Below are 26,086 nucleotides of genomic sequence, written 5' to 3' on the forward strand. Positions count from 1 at the left end.
GAACAACTGCTATTTTGTTTTTCTTCTTCACATTGCAGTCTCTGGACATGTCCGTCTAGAAGAAAATAAGAAGAAATACAAGGAGAACATAGAAATATCCAGTTTGATGAGTGCTAAAACCCCGTGGATTAGAGAGTATGTAACAATAAAAGAAAGGTACCAGAGACTGGTCATTTTAAAGAAGTATCACCAACCGGAAGAAAAACACCACGAAACCATTTCATCTGTAATGAAAAATCTGGTTCATGTGGATGAATGGATCAAATACTCCTCTTGCAGCATCGAAGCTTTCTTCAACCCTGAAGAAGATGGATGCATCCCCAGAACCGTGGTGCTCCTGGGCGCGGCAGGGGTTGGAAAGACAATGACCTCCCGAAGGATCCTCCTTGACTGGGCATCAGGAAAACTCTTCCAGGACCGGTTTGAATATGTGTTTTATATCTCATGCAGCGATCATAACCAGCTGAAAGGATGGCAGACCATAGAGGCCCTCATTCAATATAATAAACCTAAATATGTATCTTCATTGAACAAACAGCGACTTGTATCAAGGAGTGAGATAGAGGCGGAGCCCAGCAAAGTGCTCTTCATCATCGATGGCTTCGATCAACTCAGAATCAACAAAGATACCCTGGTAGCTGATCCTGGCAAACGATCCTCAAAGGACAACATATTGATCCGTTTAATACGGAAAGAGTATCTTTCAGAGGCATATATTATAATAACCACACAACCAGCTGCTTTGGAGACCTTGACACAGTGCCTCGCACAGTATGAGGAGGATAAGCGCTTTGTAGAGATTCTTGGGTTTTCTGAAGGTGATATAAAGGATTATTTTGATAGATTTTTTAAAAACACAACACAAGGTGAACTAGTTTTTAATATTGTAAAAGAGAATGATCTTCTCTTTACTATGTGTTTTGAGCCCGTTGTATGCTGGATTTTCTGCAAGGCCATTGAACAACAGATCAAGAAGAGAGAAGAATGTGTACCTGATTCAAGAACAATCACCTCGGCTTACATGCTCTGCCTCTCCAGTTTATTAACCCAACAGAGCAGCGATACCAGACAGAGCATCTTTAACATGAACCTGAAGAGGCTGTGTGCTTTAGCCAATGAAGGACTCTATCAGGGAAAAACACAGTTTGAGGACAGTGACATCGCTAATCATGGTCTAGATATACCGGCCATTCAGTCTCTCTTCCTAAACAACGATATTTTTCAGAAAGACGGAACCGACAACCTGTACAAATTCCTCCATTTGAGCTTTCAGGAGTTTTTTGCTGCTATGTTTTTTGTCCTGAAAGACAATGAAACACCAGTACACACAGAGAGTCCTGAGCGAGGCGTGATCCAATTATTGGAAGATTATAAGATACAGAAGGACCGGTGGATGCTGACAGTGCGCTTCCTTTTCGGCCTGCTGAGTAAAGAAAGATTAGATCAGATGGAGAAAGAGTTCCAATGGTGGGTGTCATCAGACTTAAAACCTACTGTGGAGAAGTGGATAAAAGAAGAAATCTTTCCTCAAAGTGCTAAGATTTATTATTATCCGATGGACTTGTTTCACTGCTTGTACGAGACACAAGATGAAGAGTTTGTGAAAAGTGCAACAGAGCCTCTTAAAGTGATCACATTACATGAGCCTTATCTGGGGATACGATGGAATGTCACAAACTCCAGAGCGCTTGTATTCTGCCTTCAGAATTCTCTTGGAGTCCGGCAAATTGTGTTGTATGGCAAAATTGAATCCAAAGGTCTCCAAGTGCTGTTGCCAGGTCTAATGAAATGTTGCAGTCTCAGGTACGTCTCCACATTATTTTTATTTTATATGTAGGCTTACAAGGTTGTGTGATGAGTCATAAAATTACATTATCAGCATAGTTCAAAAGATGATTTGTCTGTAACAACTTAAATAATAGCTGATTTTTATCAGAATTATTGCAGTATATTCTCCCTAAACCTGTTGTTCATTAGAGACCCTAAAGTAGCCACCTTCTTGGTGGGAGTTGTAATATTTGTGGTCAGTGCGGTAGGGTTATCTTCAGATGTATTTTTAGGCAGCGGCAGGGTTATCTTCTGAAGTATTTTTAGGCAGCGGTCGGGTTATCTTCTGATGTATTTTTAGGCAGCGGCAGGGTTATCTTCTGATGTATTTTTAGGCAGCGGTCGGGTTATCTTCTGAAGTATTTTTAGGCAGTAGTAGGATTATCTTCTGATGTATTTATAGGCAGTAGTAGGGTTATCTTCTGATGTATTTGGAGCAGTGGTAGGGTTATCTTCTGATGTATTTGTAGGCAGTGGTTTGGTTATCTTCTGATGTATTTCAGGCAATAGTAGGGTTATCTTCTGATGTGGACCCGGGGACATCTATCCTGCGTGTGCTTGTGGCTCAGGAGCTGTGGTATCCCCCTTTGCCCTCTCTTAACACATTGAATGAGGGCACGTAAACAAGTGGGAACTGCAGCTATTTAAATATCATATTCTCTCACACTTCCCTCCTTTGCAACCCATGTGATTTGCAGCCCATGTGTTTTCTGTTCCTCTTCATCACCGGCCCAGCCCCCTTTTAATCTGCTAGTCTATAGCCCAATTCATAAATGGGCGAATGGTCCATTGATCGTCAGGGGGACAGAGTAAATTGCTCCGTCCCTCTAGCAGAAGGAACACCTGCCACATTTATAAATTACCGTCAAGCAGGCGGTCATTTATATGAATGACAAGCACTGCCATCATGGCGGTTCCTGTCAATGCATTTCGCTGTTTGGTGCAGGGCTGCGACATGCCGACTCAGCCCTGCACCAGTTTTTGATTTTTGATTTTCAAAAAGAAAGTCCTGAAATGGGATTTTCTTTTTGAAAATAAAAAATGTAATGCCCTTCGTACCATGGGAGTCATCTCCTATGGCTCAGGGAGTATTCTTACCATTTTGCTGTCCCTCACCATCAGAGTTTGCCCGGCAATGATATACAGTAAAAAAATGGTTATATGACGTCCCATTCCAGGTTGATCGAGTGGACATATAGTCATCTCTCCGATGGCTCTTACTCCATTGGGCCGTCAGAGAATTTTGGCTATGGCAGTGACAGAGTAGTCACCCCTGTAGAAAAACTTAAGGTCGGCCTGCATCAAAATCAAGTGGGTGGACCTTTATCTTTATGGAATGTATACTCTGTCACCTTTGAGACAGAGTATCCATACCAACAAGAAATAAATCAGCAGCTATGACTTTGTTTTTGATTCATGGACACATTCTCGATTGGCAGAATCTTTCTGTCCCTTCTCATATTCCCAATATCCATGCTCTGCTAACGTTCACCTCACTACTGGTCTTAAACATCTCCCTGTACAATTCTACTATCACTTATTCAAATTTCTTGCACTGCTTCACAAGACTGCCCCCTGCACATCCTCCAATATACACCGTCACCCGCCACATTCATGATAGCACTTAAGACTCATCACGTCAGCACATGACTTGCCTTATGTAATACAGGCCTCTGCCAAGACTCCTTCCACTCTCCCCTCCCAACACATTCATCTTTGATGTGTAATATGAATTTCATATTCATTTCAGTGCAGTATTGTTCATTACTTTAAGCTATATGGCTTTAGGCAATCACTCAGCTGAATATCTGCAGAGTTATTTATGGAAATGCTATTACTATTCAATATATAAATCTACATATACTATAATGAAGGTTTGATGTCCTTGGATAAGTTCCTGTGGATTGCTGAAAAAGCCTTGATGAAGGCTTGCATGGTTTGATAATGTAGGACTGGACTGTGTTCCAGAATAAGGGTAAGGAAAACCAATCTCTCTTACGAGCAGTCGTCTAAGTCCTTACTGGGTGAGTTGGAGGCAGCTAAATTCTGGCTAGATAGATTGTTCTATAAGTGCAGGTTACACACTTTTTGAATACCTTACTGCACCAGGCAGGATCTAGAACTTTTTAGCAATTGTTCCAGTGCACTGATAGGTGGCACTAGGTGGCTCTGTGGTGGCCTTGCACCACCTTTAGGAGTGATGGCATGGAGTCGTAAATTGGTGTCATCCCTGCCTGCTGGCATGAGTTCCTTTCTTCTCTTTGATAATAGTCTGGAGCTCCATTCTCAACTTTTTGTCAGTGTCTTACCAACTCCATAAAACTTTTCATCAGAGACAGTGTGCTAGAGAAAATGTCTCCCCCAAAAACCACAGACTTCAAATTGTGCTGTTCCTTTAGCTAGCAGATGTTTGTGATGGAACACACTTCTGCCTGTGGTGTTTAGGTCCAAGTATGACTTGGAGTCATACAACAAATGCATCTTGTTGGATCTGTCCCTGAGCATAAGATGCTGGGTAGATCTGGATGCAAGACCCTGACAAAGTACAGGACCTGCCCCAGATCCTGGGCAATTTTCTGTACAGGTCCTGATTTTGTTCCAAGTTGTGATCCTTAGGTAAGTGAAGACAAAGTTTGAAGACAAATCTTGTTACAAGCATAAGCAGTCCAAATAGGATTGTTATTCTTTCTGTCATTCTGCTCTAGGGAGAAGTTGTGCAGTCGACACTCGAAGGCTCTGCCTTAGCATCCAACCTCCCCACTCTGAGCCTATCCAAGGTTGGCCCTGTTGCCTGAGTCTTCTAGGCTGTTGTCGACTGCACAGCAGATAGAGACCTTCAAAGTGGCCATTTTGCAGCTCTTATGGACCATGTTGAATCCCTCTGCATGCCTGCAGGCCCCATTGATCTACCAGGGCCCAGGCCTGGCTGCCAGCTGGTGCCATCCCATATCTCGGCACCTATGCCAAAGGCCACGTCAGTTCCGACTGCTCTGAAGCTGGTTTCAGCTCCAGGGGCATCATCCCCAGTCCCAACCAAATTCCTGTTTCGGAGCCAACTTTGTTACGTCTCCCTATGAAATAGCTAAGGTGCTGGCCCTGGCCTGGAAGGATTCTCAGACAGTGCCACTACCTCAATGCCAGTTCTAGAGGCTTTATTTAGTTCAGATTCCTATGTTGAAGACGATGTTGAGTAGGCGGATAATTTACTTCTCTCTCATTTCATTGTTGATCTGTACTTAGACTTGCCAAATACTAGTGATCTGTATACTCCACCTGATTCAGAGTTGTACTCCATATAAAGAAGAGGTCTGCAGAACTGCAGAAGTTTACAACCTCTAGATACCCAGGGTTAAACCAAAGCAATTTACTAACAGAGCTTCCTCAGTCTGGACCTGCGATTTCAGAGCTCGTGCTACCTTTTAATAAAGCTCTGCACTATAACCAGGCATCATAGGTGTGGACGGAGCTTGCCTGGCCCAAAGATGGACGCCTACTAAGCTTGCTCCGCCAGCCACCTAATCAATCCGGTATTTATCTGCGTTACTCTCAGTGTCCGCCATCCAAAAAACAAAGCATATACAGCAGTAGAAGTGGAGCTTCCCAGTGATGCCAAGATCCGCCCGAGAGTCGCGCCTGGTGCGGAGCTACTGGCAGCTATGCCATGCGGCCTTCCGATGCTGGGAGGTAAGGAGCTCAGAGGTGCGGCCTACCCAGGGACGCAAGGACACTGTGCAACCCAGCTCCGGGTCTGCAGTGCGTTAACCGGTGTTCACCCTGCCGACCCTGATATCGTGGTGAGTGGCGCTCCTGGACGTGCTTTAGACCCAGCTTGGAGCAAGACTGGATTAATGGGCTGCACCTGAGCCGCTTGGCCATATCCCTCGACCTTTATTTTAAATATCTGTTGGGGCTGCTGTCGGCCATGTGATTGGTGCTCCTGCTTGGTCAGTGACTATTGCGGGGGCTGAAGCGGCCACAGCTACCCTCCTGGCGGTGCGCACTGTTGCGGGACGTCGCCGTGCCCCGCTATCGAGGCCAGATGATCATCGCCTGGGGTCCAAACTTGCTGCAGGCTGCGCCTTGCATCCTGGTTACCTGTGCATTCTCCTGGCTGTGATTGTCCACCAAATAGAGTGCTGCAGGTAGGCCTGTCCTGGGACGTGTACCACTCTTCCAAAAAGTTGGCTGGGCTGCATGGTCTAGAGCTCCGCTGAGCTGCGTGGGAACATAGTTTGCCTCTTGTCAGAACACTAACTCTTGAATCTCACTGGCAAGAGCTATCGTGACCCGCATCATTTACAGTACTGCAGCTTGCGCGAGTGGCATCAGCTCAATGGGCAAACCTGATAAATCACAATCAAAGCTGCACTCACCTTCGCCTTACTCAGAACCACCTAGCATTCAGAAAGCAACTCAAAACTTGGATATTCGACAAGTAATTCCCCACCCTTCCTCAAGCGCCTTGAGACCCTATGGGTATGTAGCGCGCTATATAAATCTCTTGACTTGACTTGACTTGACACAGGAAAGAGACCATGGACGGGGCCACGGGAGGGTCGAGTGAGGATTCTGAGGGCGCAGGTGGGGATATCTGGCAAATATTGGCGGCTATACAAAAAAGCCTATCTACCATTGTTGGAAAAATCGATTCCTGTCATACAGAATGGACCGAATGTCTGAAAGGTTGGACAAACATGCAGAACGCTAGGACATGGTGGAATGACGCGTCTCAGAGGTAGAGGAAGCGCAGACAGATACGTATAACACCCAAAGGCAGATGGAGCAAGCCTGGACTGTGTTGCAGGACAAGACTGAAGACTTGGAAGCTAGATCACGGCGCAGCAACCTGCACATCGCATGCCTCCCGGAATCCACGGCAACGGGGTCATGGAAGTGTATGTGGGGAAACTACTAATCACCTTGCTGGGTAACAAAACCTTTTCATCTATGTTTGTTGTTGAACGTGCTAACGGCTCCCTGGGCCCCAGGCCTTCCCCTGCCGGCCCGCTGCATCCCATTATTGCAAAATTATTCAATTACAGGGACAAAGATGGTGCTTTGAAAAAGGCAAGAGAACTGGGTGAGCTGAGATATGAGGGCTCTTTCATCTTGTTGTTTCCGGACTTTACCCTAAAGGTGCAAGAGGCCAGAAGACTATTTGCCCAAATGAAACGTAAACTAAGAGAACAACACAGAGTATACAATGCTGTACCCCTCAAAGCTGAGAGTTGTGTTTAATGGTAAAGCCCGAATTTTCAAAAAGCCCTTAAAGAGTTGAATATGGCAAACGTACAAAAAAGGGACCGGCTTGAATCTAAAATCCTGGAAGACAATGACTGACACTTAACTGGTGTTCTAATTAATATTTTTTACTCTTTTTTGACTTGGTAGTTTATAACTGTGGCTTTAACCAGTCTAGCAATCTAAATGCTAAGAAAACTGTATTGAACTAATCTAATCCTCAGACTGAGTGGGTCATGAATACATGGATATTCATTTGTACATTTTGCAGCGAAATTCGCTTCCCACCCGTTCTGTTCCATTGCTCGCTCTGGACGGCGGACTTTCCCAGATGAAGTGAATCATTCCATATCAGGCGGGGGGGGGGGGGTAGCGTTGGCTATTAGGTGCAATGGCAGGTCACATCCATCCCCGCGTGTTACCTCCTGGTTGGCATAATGCTATTACTTTTTTTTGTGTAACTTTCATTGTTATAGTAAATGTTAAGTATTATGATGGGGGCGTGGGAGAATGCTTGCATATGCACAGTTGGGTATGGCATAGCTTGGGAGGGGGTGGGAGGGGTACTTGTTTTGATTTCATAGCTTATATAGACAAGGTTGATACAATGTTGTCAACAGAGGGCCATAGGGCATAGCAGATGCAAGAGATGCTAGGTGACACAACGTGTAATCAAATGGGCAGAGACTGGTTTATAACTTAGAATGTAAGAGGGCTGAACGATTTTAGAAAATTGAGCAACATTTTGGCCTATTTTAAACAACATAAAGTAGATGTCGCCTTACTACAGGAGACACATCTAGCCCCTAATAACAGCATGCTCAAACAAAGGAGACTTCAAGGTTCATTCCAAACGGGAGGATTCTCCTCCCTCTCATGCTAGTGGGTTGCTAACCTGGGTTAACCCTAAGTCAGAGCTTTCTTTGGTAGAACATAAGGTTGATCCTAATGGCAGGTCTGCCATCTCAAGATGCCATGGGAAAGGTTTACACCTGCAAGTTTTCAATATATACGGGCGAACCATGACAACCCTCAGTTTTATAAGAACTTACTAACTCTACACAACAGACCACTCGATGCTGCCGCAATTATGGGGTGGCGATTTGAATTGTGTTTTAAACCCACTTTTGGACAGGTCAGGGGACTTGGCTAGGCGTCCTTCGGCTGCTGCAAAAACCATATGCAACATAGCAACGCAGTTGGGTCTGGCCGTTGTCTGGAGGGCTAGGCACTCAGAGGTGGGTGGTTTCACACACTACTTTGCCCCTCATGATACACACCAGAATAGATTCCATGCTTATTACAGGTTCACTACTACCACCTGTCTGCGAATGTACAGTGTTGCCTCGCTCATTCTCAGATCACTCTCCAATTATTTTAGAGGTGGAGATCCACCCACGCATGGCTGCCCCATTTACATGGACATTCCCTCCGTACTCATTACTGGATTCGGTATTTAAAGTCCAGCCTGCCACAGCAATCACCGACTTCTTCGTCATTAACATTGGCTCTGAGCACTTCTCCACAGTCTGGGAGGCCATGGGTGTAACACAGGCCCCTGCCGTGCGGGTGCCCCCAAGCTGCAGTGGGCCCCTCAGAACAGTGCTCCAGTCAGAGAGCTCCTGAATGAGTTTTGGGGGCCCCTCCATGTATTTTGCAGGGGGGCCCCCTCAAGTTTTGTTACACCACTGTGGTAGGCATTCAAAGTCTATATTGGAGGAGAAGCCATTAGTGAACATACGGGTGTTGTCCGCTCCATTAGGGGCAGACTCTCGAGAGCCAACTGGGTAGGCTAGAGCAAGAGGCACTCAAGGGGAGTGATCTGCAGGTGACCGACGCATTGAAAAAAAACTGGAAGACTATAGGCAGGAAGCGGATAATTAAGTAAAACATATGGGGAAGTATGCAGTAGATAAATGCTACGGAGCGGGGAATAGACCAGAGTCAGTGCTGGCGGCACTAGCTTAATGCCAAAGATAATAAGGTGTGATATTAGAACGGGTCGAAGAGGATGGCAGTATACTGAGCGACCCCTCTGATATAGCACATGAAATCAACAGGTACTATGAAGACTTGTACAGCTCTAAGATAGAAGTTGACGAAAAATCCATTTTAGATTATTTAGAACACGTTCAATTACCCTGGCTCTCCAATGGGTATAGAGAATACTTGATAAAAATAATATATGTATAATATTTATAAGCCTTGTCCACCTGCACAAACACCAACACCAACAACCTCTGGACAGTCACTCCCACCACCCCCACCACCTGCACAAACACCACCAACCTCTGGACAGTCACTCCCACCACCCCCACCACCTGCACAAACACCACCAACCTCCGGACAGTCACTCCCACCACCCCCACCACCTGCACAAACACCACCAACCTCTGGACAGTCAATCTCACCACCCCCACCACCTGCACAAACACCACCAACCTCTGGACAGTCACTTCCAACACCTGCACAACCAGCCCTTGTCCAGGTACAGACACCAAATGTGCAGACACCATCTGCACCTGCACCTCTTGATCACCCTGTACAACACCCACATACACGAAGGCGACAAGCTCAACCTCACCCCTCACCGCGTTCATCACCCCCGCTATTGCGGAAACGCAAACACGATTGCCAGTGACATTCACGTGGGCAATTTGTCTTGGGGTCCTTAGGTATATCGTGAATATAAAGATCTACAAAAGTAATATCCTGTTGTGTATCATGTCCTGTCTAACGATGTAGGCATGTGTGTGTGTGTATGAGACAGTTACAAGTGTAACACATCATAGCAACACGTTATTATGTGCATAGCATATGACTCAATAAATATGTGTCCATCTTTGGAAACAGACATTCAAAATTAAGTCAAACAAGTTAAACAAAGTAGAATTACTCAAAGATATTTATGTAGGAAAAATAACTGACCGTCCGTTTGGAAGGGAGAAAGGAAAACAAATGATGATCTTAATGCAGAAGGAGAAGGGAACTGTGATTGGGGTGGGGCAAAACAAATATAATACGCCAGGGAGCGTCAGGGAAACCAGTCTATTTACAAGGGGAAAAAGAAATCTTCGTCCAGAACAATGTCTCAGTCCAAAAGTCAGGTGTCTTTCTGGTCATCCTCCAAGACCACAGTATCTAGATCGTCAGGGTCTGACACATCCACATGGCTGGCTTGTGCAGGAACAGGCACCACATGGGGACGTGACAAACGAGGAGTACGGGGGAAACTGTGTGGGGCAACGGACAGGGGGACACATTTACGGTGGTATGGGAAGGCATTTGGGAGACAAAAGACGACATGGCTGTGCTCATGGACTGCATGTGGGTGCCGAGGTTGTCCATTGATCGTACAAGGTCCGCTTGCATAGACCGTATCTCCAGACACACTTGTAGGAACATGCGAGCGGACCTGCAGGTTGACCCTTGACCATCCAACCCAAGTCCCCTGGCACAGCCACAGGAGGAACAACACCGGGAGGGGTCAGGGGGGACAGAAGGGATGTGGTGCCTCTGGTTCGGAGCTGATTTGTTCGGCTTGGCGGCTACGAGGAGGGGGACAGGTTTCAGGGGATCGAGCTGGAACCCCCGATGGCATGGGGGACTCTAGAGGTAGGGAGGGGCAGGTGGCAGGCCCAGATTGAATGTTGGCCTGCCCCGGGGACACCTCTTCATGACCCACTGGTGAAGAGTGTGTGGGTGGTGAGTAGCTCTACACCACATCATGGTCTGAGGTGTCCGGTCCTTCCCCCACCCCTACAATGTCCACAGCCTCCACCCGGGACGTAGTACCAGAGTCTTGTTCTTCCTCATCCCTGGTGGGCGTAACCCCCTGGCCTGCAGATGTACAGGGCCCCTCCTCCTCTTCCTCGCTGGTGGAAAGAGGGTGTAGCCGCCGGCAAACTGATGTCCTCCTGCTCCGCACTTGTTCCTGCGTATCTTCTGTCTCACCAGCCGTGCCTGCAGAAGTGTAAGCAAAATCCTGATGTGCTGGTTGTTTCATGCAGGACGATACACATACATAGATGAGCCAAGGTCAGATTTTTTTCTCCTCCGATCACACTCTACAGTTGTCAGGGGCCGATTTACAACTTCTGGCACATCTCTGCTAATTAGCAGAGGTGTGCCAGAAGAGTTGCGACGCATCTGCCCACCCGTGCGCCACCCCTGAAGCACCGCATTTACAATGCGGCACACCGTGGCGCTTGGGTGGGCAGATACGTGATGCATCCCTGGTGGAATAGCGGCGCTTTGCTGGAGTGGCGTGGCAAGTGCGACCCCACTCCAGCAAGGCTTGGGGGTGCACGATCGCTGACATGCTGCGTCAATCCTTACACCTGCTTCAAGCAGGCGCAGAGTTTTGACGCAGCATGGCCCTAAAAGTGACTGAGTGAAATCTTGTAGATTTCATTCAGCCACTTTTAGGAGGCGATCCTGCACCGGATGTGTCACGTTGTAATTACCCAGCAGCATGGTGCTTTGTTTGCTCCGCCGCTGCGTCACAAAAGTTACCCAATGGCGGTGTAAAAGAGGTGCAAGTGCCTTGTAAATCTGACCCTCAGTCTTTATGAACTTAATGGGGGTTGGGAGCACACTGCCTCACAGTCCCAGCACTGTTTGCCCCTTTGCATCCTGGTAAATGCAGTACACAGTTCAAACTTACTTCAAAATCATCTGTGGTTGCTGGAAATGCTGCCAAGTTCCTCTCAGGTCACAGTACCACTCACAGGCACACAGCAAACCCAGATGATTTTTCTTTGCTCTCTAAAACAGCTGCTCTCTACTGATGAAGCGCTCAAGACAGAAACACGTGTCTAGAGATATACAGCAATGTCTGCACAAACTTTGGTGAATGATTCCAGATAAATTTGAAGTAAGTTTGAACTGTGTACTGCATTTACCAGGATGCAAAGGGGCGAACTGTGCTGGGACTGTGAGGCAGTGTGCTCCCAACCCCCATTCTGTTTATGAACTTACATTCCATGTATGTTCACTGTCATATACAGAATTGAGTTTGACATGGACATCTCATGTGTATTATTGTGGCTGGCACCCAGAAATAAGCATTTAAAGTGCAGACGGATTAAATATACCACACTTACTGTAATTAAAATAAGGAGTGCCGCACATTGTAGATCTTTTTCGTCGAAATTCCACTGACCACACAGTGCGAGCACCCAACACACAATGTCTTATGAAGAAATAGCAAACATTACGGCAAATCGTGCCGACAAATTTGGATTTACATCTGAGGAAACTAGTCGGGTTTATTCTTTGATTCAGGAAGTGGATCCCTCCTCAACTAGCACCTTTTCTACACCAAGCATGTTAAGACAATTGCTATACACATCTAAACGGGTCATCAACCCACGTCTACTCGTTGGTACTTTAATTAGATACCACAAAGACCAACGGATCCCTAGAGGATTACGAATTGCGTTGAAACCCACACTCTGCAGGAACAACCCCAAATTCACCGAGCGATGGTATGCCATTCTTAATCAATGTTCCCTCGACTTGATTCTTTTAATAGTCGAAGAACTACCTAAGGTTATTGAAGATCTAGAGAAGGAAATCACACAAATACATCAAAATTTGGACAAAAACATGTCCAAGAACGAATTAGAAAAAGCCCTAAATGATATCAACATACAATTGGATAAATATACAAAAGAGATTAATGACAGAAAGATACGGAAATACAAGCGCGACACCATGGACTACAAGCTGGGTGAAGTGTACAGCTGGGCGGAGGTATACGCCCAACGAAGATAGCAAAGACCATTTAACAAACCTTCATCGGATGAAGGTAGCTCCACGTCAGATGGGTCATAAACACGCAGAGCCGGACCGAATATGGGTATACCTCAAAGAAACATTCCACCATTCGGGACCACCAAAGCTCCAAAGCAAACTGATCTTGCTACCACAGGGGGTCCTTTTTCAGAGAAAGGCCCAACCATAGTCGTCGAACCAGGAGGAGCAGAAGCCACAAGAGAGTCCGCAGCACCAATAGCTCAATCAACAAGGAGCAAAAAAACCTAGTCATCAACATTTCCAAGGAGTCTGTGTCCAATGCCCAAATGGCAATTTTACAACGGGGAACATCTTTTGTACCCACATACCATTCTAATGAACTTGGTACAGAAGTAAGTCTATACAAGTTTATGCACAATTTGAGACTGCGACATTTCTTTACGAACATCGCTCCACCAACCTTCTCAAAATCTGATGACACATGCAAGGGCTTAAAAAGCAAAAGTACTTTTACAGCGCCAATTAGTCATAAAATTCTTGACTCTTACGAAACTATTACCTCGAATGACATCAAGGAGCTTTTCAAGAAACCCAATTCCAAGAGAAGTAACTTCAATTTCAAACAACAACAAGCTATCAATCAGATCGTCAACAACAAGAACATCAAATGCTGCAAGGCGGACAAGGGCGGGGCGCTTGTAATCATGGATCTCGAATTTTACCAAGAGAGAGTCACTGAGCATGTACAGAACTCGGAGCTTTACATGAAATTGACACAGGACCCCATGGGGGCATTTGCCAAAGTACTGAAAATCATCTTGGATAAAGCCTGCATGATGGGAACTATCACAGAGAAAGACAAGAAATATCTTACACAAGCCAATCCTAGGAGACCAAGTTTGCATATGCTTCCGAAAATACACAAAAATCTCAATAAACCCCCATTCCGTCCAATAGTGTCCACAAAAAACTCCATTCATGAACCGACAGGTAAATACATAGATGCTTATCTTCAACCGATTGTGAAGGGTATGACCACGTATCTACGTGATACAAACGATTTCTTGAATAAGCTTCAACAAATTGTACTTGATCCTGAAATTATCAACACTCTATGCACAATAGATGTTTGTGCTTTATACACGTCAATTCCCCACAACAGAGGGATTGAAGCTATTGAATCATTTCTAATACACCATCCCATCAATGAAGAATTGAAAATACTATTACTAGAACTATTACAGTAAACTTTATATCACAGTTACTTCATATGGAATGGAGAGTATTTCCTGCTACTCGTTGGTACATCAATGGGAAACTGTGCAGCTCCAAGTTATGCACATTTATTTAAGCATCACTTTGAACTAGACCACATTTTGAATAATCCAAGATGGCAAGACAAGATACAGATACAGAAATTTTGGCGGTACATAGATGATATTTTCTTCATCTGGTCTGGCCCACCAGAAGAGATTACTGAATTCATCACTTACATCAACAACATCGATGACCACATCAAATTCACTCACTCAGTCAGTACGCAGAGTTTACCATTCCTTGATTCAGTCTTGCAAGCGGCAAAGGAACGGGTTGAGACCAGAAATCACAGTGATCTGTTATCCACTAACACCAGACAACAGTCAACTCAAAGATCCGTGTTTGTGTCAAAATTCTCAACCAGGAGCCCAGAAATTAAGAAAATCATTTTGAAAAATTGGCAGATGATACAATATGAACCGGACTTTAATGGGATTTTCAATCATGTGCCACTTTTTGCATACCAACGGTCACGGAACATCATTGATTTATTAGAGGCCTCACCTAGAGGGTCAGAAATTAGATATACAGGCACCAAACCATGTTTGAATTGTAGTCATTGCCATAACATCATCCAGAGAAATTCATTCAACCATCCGGCATCCGGACAAACCATCAAACTGTTCACCAATGCCACTTGTGATTCGAAGAATTTGGTTTATCTCTTAAAATGTCCGTGCGGTCTTCCATACGCAGGGAACACCGAGAAGAAAATAAAAGTTTGTCTGAACGAACATAAAAGCACCATCAGGAACAAGGTTACAAAGTCACCACTTGCTGCACATTTCATTTCGCATCAACATAACATCAGTCAACTTAGATTTCTTGTTTTGGAGGTTGTCCCTGTCAGACAGGGTATTGACAACAGAAAGAAACTTTTGCAACGCGAAATAGTCTCGATAAAAAGACTGGACGCATACCAGCCAAAAGGCCTTAATGACGGGATGGAATACAGTTGTTTCCTTTAACATGTTGCTAAATTCTTACTGCACCTGTGTTTATGTTACCTTTATCAGTCTTACCTTGCGTGACACCATGATGCATTTTTTACTTGTTTGCAATTTCTACTTGATATATTCGTTTTCATGCCCCACCCTTTGACATTCCATATACATAAATTGTTTTGTCACATTGCTCCCTTTAGGTTTCATACACCGTTTTGTATTGACCAATTTACCATATGCTTACACATGTTACAGTTTTGTTCCACGTTTACATCCTTTCCGTCTTTATTTCACATATCACATCAGCAACTGCACACTGGCTTTTCAACAACTTTTCTTTTCACCTTTACCAATTTTTTTTTAATTTTCAACCTGTTTGCTTTACCACACGTTTTTTTACATATAACTTTATGCACACGGAGATCTGGTGCATGATCACCCATTCCAATATGGCTGCCACTTTTGAGTCCTCTTTCGCTGTTTTTAAATCGACGCCACAAACATTTTAGACGCCCATGCTCGGCACACTTGTTTGAGCGAGGATACCGGAGTTTTTCATCGGAGCGTTAGACTCCTAATTTCTATCCATGTGGTAAGATTGATAACACACTGGAGCTTTTTGTAACTGAATCTGCACTTCACGCTGTGTACGCACACATGCCATTACCATCGTTCTTCTTTACGCTCTATTTATTTTATTAAGGATCTATCTCTAACACCACGGAAGGCCGTGTTCACTTTGGTAGTTAGTGAGATTCAGTTAACCGCTAGTCTTTGTGAGGCATGACACCAGGTGTTTTTTTTTTCATCTTGGGCACTGATTATTTCATTTGTTCACACTTTAATGGTTCACCCTGTAACTCAGTTAGGACCATCACTTACAATCCGCGAATTTCACGAGCACTATGGATTCATTCACATACATGGGTCACGCAACACCAACGATCTCCATGACCATCATGCATGCTTTTTTCACTCTTTCACTTTTTTCTAGTTTGAGGCAGAGTACCCACCCCTGATCATTTTTCCTATTGACTGTCACATTGTATACCAAACCCCTGATGAAGGGCACGAGTCCCGAAATGCATAGGAATGTATCTTTCGCAATTTGATATCTTGTCAAATGAACAAGCGATCATTATTTATTGTTTCATGGATGAAAGAAATCCTTCGAGTGGTTATTGACCACTATGAACTTTTGAACAATAAAGAACGTATGGTTTAACATTAAATACCCACGACATATGTGTCTACAGCGAAATGGAACACAATTGATTACAATCAGAGACGCGATCTCACAAGGAGTGCCACTAAAGGTACAGTGTTGTTCGGTCGACACTGCATCTTTTTGTTGCTTCAAGTACACCCCCCCCACGGTCAGGGGGGTCTACCCACTGGCACCCAGAAATAAGCATTCAGAGTCCAAACGGATTAAATATACCACACTTACTGTTATTAAAATAAGGAGTGCCGCACATTGTATATCTTTTTCATCGAAACTTCTTGGCTCAACGCCACGCCTTGCAACTTCATGAACGCAGGTCTGCACAATATCTACAACGGTATGGTTCAGACCTGTGTTTACCCCTGCGCTGCTGCAAAAGTCTTGCATCATTTTGCCTACGCAGGCCCCTCCGCATCATGGTGCAAGGTTGTCTGCGTTGATGGGAAGATTGTTTATGTGCCAGAGGGTGCCCGTTCCTAAACATAAGCAATCTTGAAATTACGTTTTGTCACTTCTATGTGTGCTTATTAATGCAGAACATATTCAAGTTACAAGAAGTCATTTTTTAAAAAGATTCTTCATTTGCTGAAAGGCTCACCTTCCTGCACAAGGACAATCAAGGGTGTCTTGCTGTTTCCACGTGTGCTGTACGAGAGGGCACACATTGGAACAGCAGAGATGATGAGTAAATAAACCATTCTCATTACAGCGCATTTTTCAATACATTTTGGCCAGGGTATTAGACATTACGCAATCCAACATATTCACGCTGGGCTTGAAGATAGGGGCCTGACCTCTGAAATGCTTGGCTGTGCAGGTATGCATTGTCCACCATTTGCACCCAAAATATGGTGTGAAAAGGTGGTATAAAGCCCTATTGGGCATCAATCAGAGGGAGTTGGCTTGATGCTCCATCTTGACTATGGCTAAGCTACCCTTGCTACCACAATGTTGTTACAAGTAACGTTGGGGAGGCAAAGGAGTTCATGTAACATGAACCAACATGTTAAGGATACAATCGATCAGAGGCAAGACAGTGACTATAGACAGGAATGAAATGTTGGCACAGTGATGTCGACGCATCCAAAGGAGGTGTGTCTCAGGCTCATTTCAGTCAAACTCTTACGTATACCAGCTTTCATCTTGTGTATGAGACAGACTCTTTTGACTGATACCTGTAACCGACAAGTGGAGCTCCAATGAATCGATCATCATTGACTGCTATCTCAGTCCAGGCTATACACGCATTACATGTCTGGTCATAGCCATCGCCAACATCACTCACATGTTTCCTCTCCTGTATGTACATATGGAATCCATATGCATCGGCTGGAGTAACATACCCCCTCTGTATTTCTAGACTCAGTGAAGGGGTCAGTGATAGTTCACAGGTTTCATTGACTGAATCATTCTGTACAGACTGACCAACTCAGATGTCATTTAGCTGTCGACATGCAACGTTAGCCCAAGCTCCCATGTACACATGAAGTAATGCCCAGAAGGCATCTAAACTAGTGATTTGGACAGGAATTCACACCTGATATCACAGTATAATGCATTTTTTTCTGGCACATTGTGTGCTAGTTGCATACAGCATTTATCTGGGATTGAGCACTCCCAGCCACAGCATGCAAAGAATGGAGGGAGTTTGGACATAATGGATTCTATTGGATCACACATCTGATGGGACATATCTACGATGATCAACCTTGGAAATGTAAGTTTTATTGTATTGGCATAACAAATTCTCAGCAATACAGGTCTGACATGTTGCTAATAAGGTGCCATGATAATGTGGCGGCAACACTAATTTGCATACACAACTGTGTCCATTTGCTATGGCTAGCACCAAAGCAAGCTAACTTATACGTTTCTGGCAGGGTGCCTACATGTCTGTCATGCCGTGAAAATTCCTCTGAGTCAGGCCAAAAGCCAGTGATAAGTAGTATATTTGCTAATATGGTGTAGGTATGATTTTGACTAACTGGGGATGTGCAACGTTAAGTCAGGAAGTCAAATGCTGTGCTCAAGCACAACCGCATAATTTTGTGCATACATCTCAATTTTTGGCTCCCTCATCACACTAAAGGTGAGGTCCATGTGATACACAACCAAAATGTGTTCAACTACATACAGGAGCATTTCCATCAAATCTTCACATCTCACTAAGAAAATATATGAAGAAGACACTCACCAGTGACATGTGGGTCCATGAATGCATCTACATACCCCTGAGTTATCAGCGGTCTTCCAGCTGTGAGACATATAAATCCTGAGTTAGTATCAGACGTGAATTTCCACGCGTCATGTTCATCATCAGATTCATCTACATACAAATCGATGGCCGGTAACAGTCCTGTCTCTGTCCATGTTGCATACATCAGTGGATCTGCTTTGACTGTCTGGCACGTAAAACGTGACCATTACAGCCTTGTGAACCACCAAACAATCCTTCATCTATAAGTGATCATTTTGCCCATATTACTTGAGTGGCACATTCACAAGGGCCCGTTTACAGCCACAACATCATTTAATCCACGGTTGATAGTCAAAACTTGCTTAGCAAAATTCACAAGGGTGTGTTCAGACAATTGACGTGGTCTGATCCCACATTGTGTATGAGGCAGACTTACACACAGAAAATAGAGACAAGTGTTCCAATGGCAAAGGACCTTACACAACAACTCCCATGGCAAATTGCAATGTAGCAGTTTAGAAGTGTGCCATATATGTGATCCTGCATCTACATTGGGAACTATTAACAAATGCTTAGATCCTTGCACAACGAGGATAGACAGGTTAGTCCATCAGGTAGTGTGTTTTGTCATGTGTGCTGCATTGTGCAGCTCACATGGGCACTTCATGTGCATTGCGAGTCCTCCCACACAAATATCCTTAAACACTATCTTCATATGCTTCACTGTGCAGCACATATTGAAACATGACACAGCACTTCATGATTTTGTATGTGCAGGAGGGAACACATTCCTGCACATGAACAAACATCAACACTGGCACAATGGTGCAAGTGTGATTGTGTTTGAGCTACACAGCTTTGCTTTATTAAAATAATTAATGGCATCATCCTGTAGTGATTATTACAATGTGTCATATATATATTTTATTTTATTTTGTCAATTTGTAGGGCGCAACAGCTACCCAAAAAGGGTTTCCCGGCGCCTAGACACAGCTAGAGACGAAAAGACAGAGAAGGAGGGAGATCTTGAGAAATTATTGGTCGTACAGCCAGGTCTTTACGAGCTTTCTGAAGCTATGGTAGTTATCTTCCTTCCGAATGCTTGGAGGAAGCGTGTTCCACAGGGAGGGTCCAAGATAGGCAAAAGATCTGCCCCCTGATCTTGCACGTTTGAACCTTGGTATACAGAAACATGCTGCTGTCTGGGACCGGAGATTTCTCTTAGGTGTGTAGAGGCAAGCAAGGGATTGGAGGTATTTTGGGGCTCCTCCTGTTTTTATTTTGAACATGTAGTTCAAGGCCTTGAAGCGAACTCTGTTCTCTATCCTGAGCCAGTGAAGGTCTCGGCGGTGGTTCGAGACTCCAGCATTCCTAGGAATCTTACACAGGAGTCTGACCGCAGCGTTTTGCGCCACTTGTAGTCGTCCAATGACAGATTTATTTGCGCCTAGATATAGTATGTTGCCGTAGTCAAGCCTTGATGTGATAAGGGCGTTGACTACGGTCTTCTGAGATGACATAGGCAACATCCACAGGATTTTCCTCAACCATCTGGTTATGGTGAGGCACAGTCCAGTAACTTTACTGGCCTGCTTATCCATGGATAAGGCGTTGTCCAGTACAAAACCCAGATTTCGAGCATGGGACACCGGGGTGGGAAGGATGCCCATCTGTTCTGGCCAGTGCGCGGGGTTCCAGAGATCTTTATCTTTTCCCAAAATCAGAATTTCCGTCTTGTCCCCGTTCAGTTTTAACTGGTTTGCTGTCATCCAGTTCAGTATTTTTAGTAGTCCTTCCTTGAGTAGTGACGGGGAGTGGGGACAAGAATTAGACAAGGAAAAAATGATTTGGGTATCGTCAGCGTAGTTCATGAGCGTGAGCCCTAGATTCTCAACAAGTTCTACCAGTGGTTTTAGATAGATATTAAAAAACAGAGGGCTCAGGATGGACCCCTGTGGCACTCCATGAGCTGCGGGTAAGGTGTCTGACTCGGCCTGTTCTGATGCGATCTGAAAGGTTCTATTTGCCAGAAAGGATTTGATCCATTCCAGAGCCTTTCCTCTTATGCCATTTGTGTGTAGTTCTCTAAGGAGCGTTTCGTGGGAGATGGTATTGAACGCCGCACTTAGATCCAATAGCACAAGTGCTACCGTTTGGCCTTGATCAAGAAGTTGACGGATATTTTCAGTGACACCTAACAGGGCGGTCTCCGTCGAGAACCCAGCCCTGAAACCAGATTGCGAAGGGTGGAGTAAGAGGTTTCCTTCTGCAAAAGTGGCTAGCGTAGAGTGTACGTGTCTCTCGAGGCACTTTGAAAAAGCAGGAAGCAGAGATATAGGCCTATAGTTGGCCAGTATTTCTGGGTTAGCATTAGGCTTTTTCAGGAGAGGTGTCACCATGGCGTGCTTCCATAAGGCCGGGACAGTGGCGAGGTCGAGGGACAAGTTTAAGAGGTTGGCAATGATATTCAGGGACTGGTCATCCAATTGTTTTATAATTTTAATAGGGATGGGGTCCCTAGGGGAACCGGATTTGACTGTTTTTAGGATTCCTTTGAGATTCTCTAATGAGAGAGTCGGCCAGGATTCCAGCAGGTTTTTGTCCACAGCAGTGGATTGAGGTAGGCTGGGTTTAGATGGAGGGGGAGGATCAGTGTTAGATATTTTCGTGTTGATGTCTGAGATAATTTTGTCGATTTTCTCAGTGAAAAAGCAAGCTAACGCCTGACATTGTTGAACGCTTAAGGGGGGTGCAGCGGCTGTAGTATGTGCGCCCGCTAATTCCTTAACTTTAGAAAAAAGGGTTTTGGGCATATTAGTTGCTTCGGTGATAGTTTTTGAGACGAAGGCCGCTCTTGCTTTTGTACACGCCGCGTGATAGAGGTTTCTGGCTTCATGATAGCATTTTTTGGCATTGGGGTCATACTTTTTACGCCATTTGCGTTCTAATACTTTACATCTTGACTTTTCGGTTTTAAGGCTGTCGTTAAACCAAGGAGCCGGGGGACGATGCCTACTCCCTTTGGTGTGAGTAGAAGGCAGACAGCTATTTGCGGCATTAGTTAGCCAATTTTGAGTCTCGCTTGCTACGTAGTCCATGTTGGAGTTTGGGCTAGGAGGATTTTGTTTTAGTGCCGCATTTAAGGCATCTATGTCAACTGACTTCCAGTTCCTTCTATTAGTGGCAATAGTATTTTGTTTCGCTCTAGGGGAAGGAGGAAAAGAGATGCTAAAGCTAATGAGGTGATGGTCGGACCAACCAGAAGGTACGGTGGCGATGTATGAGAGTTCACTGACGTTAGTTATTATGGGGTCCAACAAGTGGCCAGCTATGTGAGTGGGGCTGGAGTTGATAATAGATAAATTCAGTGCCGCTAGATCTTCCAGTAAATTGTAGCATGAGGGAATGGTGGGATCTTCCAAGTGTAGATTTAGATCACCTAGCAGAGAGAAATTGCTAGATGACATATAGTAAGGGGTGATAAGATTTGCGAAGTTTGATACCCATTGAGAGGGGTTTCCTGGTGGACGATAGATCAAAAGACCTGACATGGTGAAATTGGGGTTCAAGGTAATTTTAAAAAGACCCGCTTCACAATCTGGAAATGGAACAGATTCCAAAGTGCATTTGAGTTTTCTGTTAAAGATGATGGCTATCCCGCCCCCAACCTGTTTTTCCCTATCGAGTCTGGCAATGGCGTAGTTGTCAGGGAGGGCAATAGCAACGTCTGGGCCAGCGCTGTCATGTAGCCATGTCTCGGTTAGGAAGATGGCACTAGGACATTCTTCAGTGAGGAGATTAAAGATTTCATGCTTATGTTTGGGCAATGATCTGCAGTTTGTGCTATAGAATACATATGTTGGCTGTACATTATTACGTGGGATTTTACATTTCCTGCGTCTCCTAGGAGAGTCAGAGTAGGGTTTGTGGACATCAGTGGATAGTTTACACTCGGAGCAAACATGGGTTCCGACTATATGAAGGTTGGGCAGGGAGCAGTTCGGTTTAGGGGAAAGGCGCAGCGCTCTCAAAGCGGAGGACGTTCTTACCAATCTGGGGGGTGCAGTTGGAGTCAGAGCCTCGGCCTCGTGCCCCGTCCTGACACGGACGGGCACAGACGGGCTAGTCTTTGGCGTGTCTTCGGCGTGCTGAAGGTGTGCCCGCTGCGCTCGACCGCTGCGCTGTCGGGTTATGTGCATAGTAAAAGGAGAAAAGAGGAGTGGGCGTGGCTAACGAGGGGGGCGTGGCCTCGTGTCACGTGATGCAGCGACGCTGAAAGGGACAGAGGTCTTCCCCTTTCAGGCGCTGTTTTAGTGCGTTCAGTAATGAGCAAAGATCGATTTTTAAAAACAATGTCAAAGTGCAAAATAGCAAGTGATTTAAAAAGAGCAAAGGATCTGTAGCAGCCTAGTCACCCCGGCTTCCGCCTCAGGGTCCTAGCTGGTCAACACCGGCTTCGGCAAGCACAGTGCTTTTAAACTTCCTGGAGTGGGCGTGGCTAACGAGGGGGGCGTGGCCTCGTGTCACGTGATGCAGCGACGCTGAAAGGGACAGAGGTCTTCCCCTTTCAGGCGCTGTTTTAGTGCGTTCAGTAATGAGCAAAGATCGATTTTTAAAAACAATGTCAAAGTGCAAAATAGCAAGTGATTTTAAAAGAGCAAAGGATCTGTAGCAGCCTAGTCACCCCGGCTTCCGCCTCAGGGTCCTAGCTGGTCAACACCGGCTTCGGCAAGCACAGTGCTTTTAAACTTCCTGGAGTGGGCGTGGCTAACGAGGGGGGCGTGGCCTCGTGTCACGTGATGCAGCGACGCTGAAAGGGACAGAGGTCTTCCCCTTTCAGGCGCTGTTTTAGTGTCACTGACTACATTTGTGGACATAGAAAACACACTGTGATTCAATGAAGCTTTTGTCATGTACTTACCACCTTGCCTGCTGACGATGACTCCCATTTGGTCCAAAAGGTCGCCCTCACATCCTACGCAAACCTGCCACCTGTGCTTCCATTGGTGGACAATGCTGTCCACCCCTAAGATCCGCATCATGTGGTCGCGGATATGTTCCTACCTCACCTTCCGGACACAGACACCACAGCCCTGCAGGATCCGTTCCCTACTCTCCACCATCAGTGGTAGGTTAAACCTTACCAGTCAGAGGAAGCCCCACAATGCCCCCTCTAACATCCTACCCTCCCTACCCACACCCAACATCTTCTGAAACACACCTAACCTCACCATAGTCAAAATAAAACCCAAGATAATTAAACCAAAAGCGTAAGAAGGACAAATATACCCCCCCGGACAGACACCAGACAAGATTATCAACAAGATGCAAAAAAACACATGAAGACTGAGACACAGGACTTGGCAGAGACACTAGGGACAGTTGACATGGTACAAAAACACTCTCTTCCCAGAAACAACAGCACACTACTCCAAACACCTCCAATACTCTCCACAGACTCTGACATTGTGGTTAACAGAGAAAGTGAAAGTGTACAGTACTCCTCCATGACACAGGAAGCAGACTGACATCACTCCCTGGGCACATTGGTGGCCTATTTTTTGACTTTGCTGGAAAATGCTCAAAAGATAGGGTGGATTGCTTACATTAAACATTTCCTATTCGATCTGGGAATGGCAGCACACTTCCATACTCCCGTAGCAATCGCAGAACTATCAAGAAAAACATTTAAAACAATTTGCATAACACACTTAGAGCAGCTGCGGCTGAGTAACGAGGTTACCAAAAAAACAGTGCAACACATGTTAATGGTACAAACTACTTTGTCCATCCAGACATACTTAACCTTTAACTTAACTAGTTATGAAAGGTTATTGCTAACAAGGTTTAGGATGAACACTTTCCATCGTTTTGTCACCTTCCCGCGAACCAATGATTGGGCAAAATGTTTATCTTTTTGTCCCTGTGATGAACTTTCAAGCCAAACCACACTGCACACTGTCCTATTTTGCAAGTTTTTGACAGAGCAAAGAAAGCGTTAGATAATTCCCATTTTAAAAACTATGAGTCTACCAGATGTCGCCCAGCATTTCTCCGCCTCCAATTTTTAGAGGAAGAACAAATTGCGAAACAGGTAGTCAGAATTCTAAAGTATATAATAAGACATAGAACAAACCTAGATTAAACTATGAAATTTATATTCTGACTGTGGTTTCCTATCTTGTTCAATCGGCGTTCTAGAATCTGATCCTAAAAAGTGTTAATTGACTATTTGTATTTTAAAACACGTAGAGACTGTATTAATTTTTATGCTGTATATAGAAACATTTTAAGTATGTTATGGTAAAATTACTATTATGTACATGTACTTTTATGGTTTGTCTAATACATGAAAGCCGAATAAAGGACTTTTGAATTTTGACTGTGCGAGTATATTTTACCAGCTTAATGGCTAAGCAGTAATTTTCCAGGTTGTAACATATTTTGCACTCATTCTCAATGCGGTTATTGAAAAATATCAGTGTTTGCTTGTTAACGCTGCAAACGTTTTAACGCTAACTGCAAGTTGATCACCAAATGTACCATATTTCATGTGATTGCATGACTGATGACACCATATGGCTATGGGATGTGATCTGTGTTGTATAGGTGACTTTAGTCATTCTGATATGTCATGATATCAATAACCCAGAGCTGTCAGCGTGCACTTGTTCCTCACATTGATGCCTATCCACATCTAGTCATGTCTGTTTGTAAATCCATGCATCAGTGGTAGTCATTATGGTTTGCATAGGTTATGTGAGACAACATATGTCACTGTCACATTAGACATTGCTGTAATGTCTGCACCTGTTTAATGGGCTTGCAACATGAACATGAACATCAGGCATTCACTACTCGAAGTTCAGATTTGGGAAACCATGTGAAGGCTTGGCCACAGACTCACATCTGAGCATTTGCTTTGCTGTAGTTTCAAGTGGGCACATTTACAAGGGGATGTGCAAAATCACTCCGCGGCATGATTCAAAGAGGTTGTGGAATGCAATAGAGGGACCACAAATCTGAAAATACTTTTAAACAGGGTCTATCAAGCAGATCCTTTGTCATGTTAGCAACATATGTACTATACATTGTTAATTGGCTTAAGGAACAACTTGTGTCAGACACAATTTCCCATCAGTCTAGGATGACAGCGATGCACAGCTTACAGTTAGGAGAATCATGATATGACGCCTGGACAGGTAAAGGACAGAAACATTGATGTGAGTGAGGACTGCGCCACTTTTCAACATCAGTTGGCTACAGGAGCTTACAGAGGCACCCCTGATGTTTATTTCACAGATGTATGCACCAGAATGCAGGAAGGAGCAGCCATGACCAAATAATGCAGAAAGCCAAACAAAGCCATGTAAATACATTTTGCAGACCCAGAGTGCCAAATAGGCAGTACATAGTTGGCTGAAAACAGCAATTAAGCATTTTACAATGCGCACTCCTTGCTACAGCATGGCATTCAATGCAGATATGCGCACAGTCCCCATTTACTTGAGGCCATACAGTACTTTTGTATGAAACCCGCAGTGGCAGACACAGCTACTGCCGAGTTAATGCAGA

At 44.7% G+C, this 26,086-nt stretch overlaps 1 protein-coding gene across 1 annotated transcript in view; it reads left to right on the plus strand.

Annotated features, from left to right (window-relative positions):
- LOC147700347 (NACHT, LRR and PYD domains-containing protein 3-like) overlaps positions 1-26,086 on the plus strand; it is a 484,040-nt gene that overhangs the window by 15,713 nt on the left and 442,241 nt on the right. Inside the window, exon 2 of the mRNA XM_086936309.1 lies at positions 39-1,803. Within this exon, the coding sequence (XP_086792435.1) occupies positions 39-1,803 (1,765 nt within the window). The remainder of the gene's footprint in view (positions 1-38; positions 1,804-26,086) is intronic.

The sequence above is a fragment of the Lissotriton vulgaris genome, chromosome 8 (genome assembly GCF_964263255.1).
Source record: "Lissotriton vulgaris chromosome 8, aLisVul1.2, whole genome shotgun sequence".
NCBI classification, from domain to species: domain Eukaryota; kingdom Metazoa; phylum Chordata; class Amphibia; order Caudata; family Salamandridae; genus Lissotriton; species Lissotriton vulgaris.